The sequence below is a fragment of the Lycium barbarum genome, chromosome 1 (assembly GCF_019175385.1).
Source record: "Lycium barbarum isolate Lr01 chromosome 1, ASM1917538v2, whole genome shotgun sequence".
Taxonomy (NCBI): domain Eukaryota; kingdom Viridiplantae; phylum Streptophyta; class Magnoliopsida; order Solanales; family Solanaceae; genus Lycium; species Lycium barbarum.
The window spans coordinates 121,221,410-121,228,875 of NC_083337.1; the positions used below are offsets into that span (position 1 = coordinate 121,221,410).

General features: G+C 36.8%; 1 protein-coding gene across 1 annotated transcript; it reads left to right on the forward strand.

The window, feature by feature from the left end:
• The first annotated feature begins 473 nt into the window (after nucleotides 1–473).
• On the forward strand, nucleotides 474–5,327 carry LOC132613564 (uncharacterized). Its single transcript, XM_060327632.1, has 6 exons — nucleotides 474–1,076; nucleotides 1,191–1,366; nucleotides 1,472–1,550; nucleotides 1,641–1,815; nucleotides 2,002–2,610; nucleotides 5,323–5,327. The coding sequence occupies exons 1-6, from the start codon at nucleotides 474–476 to the stop codon at nucleotides 5,325–5,327; spliced, it is 1,647 nt and encodes a 548-aa protein (XP_060183615.1).
• Nucleotides 5,328–7,466: the final 2,139 nt, after the last annotated feature.

Consider the following 7,466-nt stretch of genomic DNA (forward strand, 5'->3'; position numbering starts at 1 on the left):
AAAAATAGGAGATCATGTTGATATGGAAGAGTGTCGAAGTGGTAACAGAGATGAACAAGCTTTGATTATTATCCCACAAGATCAGCATGTCACAAAATTGAGGGGAAATTCTCCTATGAGGGAATTGCATGATTTGGTTTCTCATAACATTGAGGAAGTTTTTAAATTAGACTCAGAATGTAAGGAAATTATTGATGATTGTTGTGAAACTGATGTCATAAACACAGTTTTACAACAAGTAACAAAGGAGGCAGGTTTATCACCTGTTGCACAGGTGAAGAGTTCAAGAAAATCAAAGAAGCAAGGGAATCAAGAAGCATCACCATCAAGGGTGTTGTTAAAGAGGGGTGCTAAGAATAATGTTAAATCATGATGAAATCACTTTTCCAGAATATAAGATCTGTGAGAACTCAAAAAGCTTTCCATAGAGTTCAAATGCTTCATAGGCATCACAAATTCTTTTGATAGCATTAATGGAACCTTTCCAGCATGTTAGACAGGTTCATCAGTATAGGAGAAGATTGGGAATGCCATATGCCAACTTCAACTGTAATGGTAGAATTTGGTTTTTTGTGAATGATAATATTGATGTGGAGATTATTGATAACACTGAGCAGCAGACTACTATTAAGCTCAATTTTCTATCCATGAGTAAATTTCTGATTGTTACTATGGTCTATGCTAAGTGTGACAATGGAGAGAGGTTAAATTTGTGGGATAGTCTATATTGTCAGGCTGCTAATCTGACTCTTCCTTGGCTGATTGGTGGAGAGTTTAATGTTATATTAAATGAGGAAGAAAAAATTAGAGGACTGCCAGTATATCCTCAGGAATATGAAGATTTTGCATTTTGCATTAACTCTTGTGATTTGTCTGAAATCAGTTACAAGGGCTGTCCTTTTACTTGTTGGAATGGTAGAGCAGATAGAGATTGCATTTTTAAAAGATTGCATAGGATGTTATTAAATGAATGGTTTCAGAACTGGTTTGGACATTTAGAGGTTGATCATTTATCCAGAACTGGATCAAACCATGCTACTATGTTGTTATCATGTAGTGATCAAATGCAGCAATTTGTCAAACCTTTCAGATTTTTAAAATTTTGGACCACTCATGAGGATTTCCAAGATATAGTGAATTAACATTGGCAATCAGATGGTACCTTAGATGTTTTTCTGTCTTTTAAGCAGAAAATGAAAAAGGTTAAAACAACTTTATCTCATTGGAGTAAGCAGTATTTTGGGGATATCTTCAAGCAACTATGTATTAGGGAAGATATTGTTAGAGTTAAGGAGAAATTATTTGAAGAAGATCCCTCAGAAGTAAATAGAATGGTCTTGCAAAGAGCACAAGCCGAACTGAAAAAGTACCTGCATTATGAAGAAGAATTTTAGAGACAAAAATCTGGTTTTGACTGTTTTTCAGAAGGTGATAGGAATACAAGATTTTTCCACAATATTGTAAATGGTAGGAGAAAGAGAACTCATCTTGGTAGAATTCAGAATGCAGATGGAAATTGGATTGAGGGTATAGATAATATTGCTGCTAAAGTAATTTCTTTTTATTAGAAGCAGTTTTCACATGAGAATGAAGGTGTTGATTTTTCCCTTTTGAATCATATTCCTAATATGGTTATGCAGGAAGATAATGATCTTATCTGTGGCATGCCATCCTTAGAGGAGGCGAAACAAGCAGTTTTTGAATTGGCAAGTGATAGTGCAAGTGGTCCTGATGGTTTGACAGGTTCTTTCTACCAATCCTGTTGGGAAATTGTAGGTTCAGATGTCTTTCAAGTGGTAACAGCTTTCTATGAAGGTCATACTCTTCCTAAATCCATAACACACACTAATCTAGTGTTGTTGCCCAAGAAGAATGCAATTGAAACCTTCTCAAATACGAGACCTATCAGTCTTAGCAATTTTATCAACGAAGTCATATCTAGGGTGATTCATAATAAGTTGGAGAAGGTACTGCCTAGATTGATATCTTCTAATTAGTCAGGATTTGTCAAAGGAAGGAACATTATTGAGAATGTCTTATTGACCCAAGAAATTGTGTCAGACATTAGATTGAGAGGGAAACCAGGAAATGTAGTCATTAAGCATGATATCACTAAAGCATATGATAGATTATCATGGTTATTTCTAACAAGGGTGCTAAGGAGAATGGGATTTGCTGAACAATGTATTGACTTGGTCTGGAGGTTGATAGCTAATAATTGGTACTCAGTACTCATTAATGGCCAGGCTTATGATTCTTTTCACTCATCTAGGGGTGTTAAACAAGGGGTTCCTTTGTCTCATACACTGTTCATTCTAGCTGCAGAAGCACTTTCAAGATCTTTGAATGCTTTATTTCTGAAAGATAAGTTCAAGAGCTATGGGTTTCCTAAATGGAGTGCCTATCTCAATCATCTGGCTTATGCAGATGATACAATTATCTTTGCTTCTGCAGATCCTACGTCTTTACAGTTAGTTATGAAGACTCTGAAGGAATATGAACAAATATCTGGTGAGCTGATCAATGAGAGAAAAAGTTCATTTTACATGTTCTCTAAAGTGGATAACAATATTATTCAGCAAGTTGCTGCTATCACTGGTTTCACTAGAGGTTGCTGTCACGACCCGCCTAGGGGTCGTGACGGGTACTCGGGGCGAACCACCGAGCACCACTCGTTTTGCTACTCATCATGCTCAATAAGCCTTATTTTATCAATTTCATATTCAAATAATAAGATAATCATCTTTCATTTGAAACATAAAAACTTTCATAGACATAAGCCTTTCGGAACAATGAAATGCTCTCAAGTCAGCTACTGGCTTCTACGAGTCTGGATCAAGATCACCTCCCTGTCTACCTGTGGGCATGAACACAACATCCAAAGAAAACGAACGTCAGTACGAACATTGTACTGACTATGAAAGGCATAAATAATGAAGATACGTCAATGAGATAAAGAAAGCATCAGTAAGGAGCAACTGTGTATGACTGTCACTTATAAAAGAAATAACACTTGTTGTCTTACTCATAATCATTATCATATCATATATGCATAAATATATAGGCTCCCCCTCCATACCGGATCGGTGTGATAATCATTAGCCTGCATCCAGGCCTCCCGCATCCGGGGTACCATCTCATGCCGCCCACTAGTGGTGCTGCCCGTGCCATATAGACACGGTGTAATCATCTATTAGCCGCCCACCTTAGCAGTGCTGCCCGGCCATATAGGCGCGGTGTAATATCATCAACATGTACTCATCATAATGCATGCATAGAAACTTAGAGATAGCTATACTTTATCGAGGTGACATAATGTCGTGGACCCTCGATTCCATTACGGAGCATTTAAAAGTATTCTGCCTCACCTTGAAGGAAATAGTATATAAGGTGAGTGTATACAATAAACAACATCATTAACTTTGTAGGGATATCATATCATGAACTCTAGAATCTCTATACTTTAATTCATCATCATCATTATTGGGCTCATAACATCTCTTATCTCATGTAGCTATTCATGAACATAGGCTCATAGTTTTTCCGGAATGTAAGAAATTCATGGATAAGAAAGAAAAGTCAAGCCATAGGATTCATGCCATAGAAAGAAAGGACTAGCCTCACATACCTTTTCCATTTAACTAATCTATCGCCTGCTTGTTCTCCTTCAATGCCCACGTTTCTACCTTCAAGAGTGTAAACATGAGTGTGGTGAGGTTTCTTTACTCGCCAACTGATCAAGTGGATACGCGTAAATAAAGCTCTGCCCTTTTCCCCATCTTCCCCATATACATATACATATATCCCATAAGCAGCATGCATGAGAGCCCAAAGAAAATCATGTATCTATCGGAGTGACGTAAGGTCGGTAGCCTCCGATTACATTATGGAATAATCAGGATCGTCATGTCTCACCTTGAAGGAACGATAATCATAAGGGGAGACTATCAAGGAAGAATAGTGTTAGGAGAACATAAAATAAAGTTATCATCTCATAAGGCATTAATTCATGTACATTTGGAACCCTTAAGATATAATCATCATAATCATCATAAACATATTCTCTTCTTTGACATCATCATTATCATTACGAAAACATGTCCGTCATTATAGTCATAAAAGTTTACAAAATCATGAACCTTTGTTTTGGAAAAGTATAGGCATTTTGGATAACATTTACGAGTTATTAGAAAGGAAATTATGTCTTGGCATCCTAGACTTTTAACCTTTGAAGACAAGGAAGATACGGAAATAACTATGAAATCTTAACGTCGGAATCATGCCTTGAAAGAAAGGGGACAAGCCTTAACATACCTGCGCCGCGCTTTACTAGCTACACTTATCCGTCCAAACTTGTTAGTCTACATTCAAGAAGATTAACACTATCGTTAGGTTCATCGACATATACTTGTCTTAGCCTTTCAAGTACATTCACTTATGGTCTGCCGAAATTTCGGCAGCACCTCCCCTGTAAATACACCATCCCCGAGATTCTAACTCGGTCAATTTTAATCAACAACAATCCGGGAATTCAACCCGGCCAAACTATCAATAACAATACCAACAATTATTCTAGTAATACTTCAACATTCGATTCAACTCAATTCAATTTAATTTACATAAGTTTCAAAACGATTCAATCAACATACTACTCCATCCAACACCTTCCAACTCCAATAAAAACAATAACAACACATTTCCTTTCCTTCTAAATCCATGAACTATACACTAACAACATCATTTTAACAACAACATTACCTTCCATGCATGCAAGAACATTACATTCAATTTACATAAGCTTCTAAAACAAGTCTCCAACTACTACAATTTCACTAAGATCATTAAGCTTTTACTAGCAACATAAAATCCATAACACAACAACAAAAATACTAAATAAAACTTGCTCACCATCCCTTCAAAATACAACAATAAACACGGCCATACACACAATATATAACTCACGGCCACACCCCTATATCCATATTATCCATGAATGTCACTCATTTTCATACACTACAACATGCACAAACATCCATAACATATAAAAGGGAATGAATTCTTACCTTTCTCTCTTGACTTCCCACTTAGCTAGAACTTCCAAATTGCAAGAATATGTGTTGTTCTTGCTCTAAAAATCACTTCACCTTACTAAGGACCCTTCATTTAGTGGGTTTGCTAGAAAGAAACAATTTTTTTGATCAAGATTCTTGGACTTCAAATTTGCAAGGTTATGGCCGAATAGGGGCTTAAAGCGTTGCCTATCACGAGCAGCCTTAGAAGTTTTTCTCCTTCTCTTTTTGTTCTTTGTTTCTTGAATTAAAGGGTGAGCTCATATATATATATATATATATATATATATATATATATATATATATATATATAATTCTCAATCATGTGAGGGGCACATGCCCCTCTCTCCATTTCTCTAGATTTTTCATCCTTTTTCTTGAAATTTTCTTTGAATTAGTCAAAGAAGACTAATTGTCTTCTTGGGCAAACTTTAGTCCATATGTTTTCTTTTAATTTATGATTAGCCCCCATTAAATATGAAATGGTCACATGCCTCCCTTTCTTTCTTTTCCTAGAGTTTTCTTCTCTTTTTCTTGAATTTTATTAAAATGAAGGATGACTTAGTTGTCTTGCCATATAAGTTTCCTTATATTTATAAGCACACGGCTCATGAAAGTGTGGGAACCACCATTAAGTCACACGGCCACAATGGCCCTTTCAAGAAATTTCTTGAACACCTTGGCCCCTCTAAGAACTTTCTTGAACACCTTGTGAAATTACCATTTTGCCCCTAGTCTTCCACAATATTACCATGGGCCATTTTGCGAATTTCTCCTTTTTACCCTTAGCCTCTTCTCAATATTTCCATAATACTAATGTTCATAAATAATGTTCATAACCAACTTGTTCATTGAAAATAATTTTGGAAGATAATCATCCCCTTAACTTACCACGACTACCTTGAAATATCCGAACGTATAAAATACGGGATATAACAAAGACAAAGGTCACTTTCCACAACACTTTCATGCACACGACTAGGTAAAGGATTATACCAACATCGTCACTAACTTGAGGGTCACTAAGCACATCACAAGGTTCCTCAAATAGTGGATTATCATAGAAAAACAATTAATCAACATAAGCAACCACACTAGTTGAACGCAAATTGATCTTGCTAGAAGGATCAATTCGGTCATCGCTAGGATCAACTAGTAGGTGTCCTAACATCTTACATGACAATTTACTAACATGCAAATCAAGAGGATCAACACTAGGTGGACACAACTTGAACTCAAAAGAAGAGTCAAGATAGTCATCAATAGGATCAACTAGTGTTGGACCATCCATTTCAACTACATTGTCAATTGTCATTATAGCATTAAGCTCATCACAAGGCAAAGACTCATTATGATCAATTAAGGAAAAGCTATCATTTACACTCACTTCAACAACATGGTCAATCACATCATTTGTGGTGTTAAGATTAGCTATTTTACCTTGAATTTCGCACACAATATCTCATTTACCTCGGATTTCAAATTGAGAGTCCATTTGCTCCTTCGGGAAGCTCTCAACTACCTCATGAACCTTTAACGTTTGAGGCTCAACATTCAGTTTGCTTCCAAGAATACTTGCACCATTTTTCAAACAACTAGAGAATAAAGAAAAGTTATAAGAGTTAGAATGGGGTTGTGACAATTCCCTCACATCACTCCTCACATCCTCTCATTTCCTCTCTCTAAAGTTGTCACTTTTCACTCCTTTACTCCTCTCAATCTTTTCTCTCTCAATTTGTTGGGAGTTGGAACAAGTGCCAAGTATTCCTTTAGAAGGGTTAGGGGAATTCTCCTCTTCATCCCCCTCTTTTGCTTCACAAGGGTTGGGTTTCTTTCCCCTCAATTTTCCTTCTTGAGCATTCGGAGGAGTATTTCCCTTATGTACTCGACGTCTTCTTTTATCTCCTTGAATCTACCACTTATGTACTTGAAGTCTTCTCTTATCTCCTTGAACCCACCACTTGTGCTTGTTTCTTCTTTGGGATCATTCCTCGCTTAAGGCCCCTCATTCCTTCCACTTTCTTCACCTATCATCACTCCTCTCCTACCTTCCATAACATAACCACCTTGAGAGCATGGTAACTTCGGATTAGGATAAGAGTAATGATTCATTGTATTCCTTGGAGTAGGATAAGATGACGGATTTGAGTAACCGCCATAAGGACTTCCATACCCAACATCTTGGTCATCTCCCCTCAACACTTCTCTCCTCTTACCCTCCACTTCATAGCCATATTGAGAACATGGCACCTCCGGATTAGGATAAAAATCAAAGTTCATTGTGTTCTTTGGATTTGGAAATGTATAATCTCTTCTCCTCCTTGGACTACTCCACACACTTATACCATTTTTGTTGGAATAGGAAGTATTGCAAGGCGATGCACGTGAATACCTATT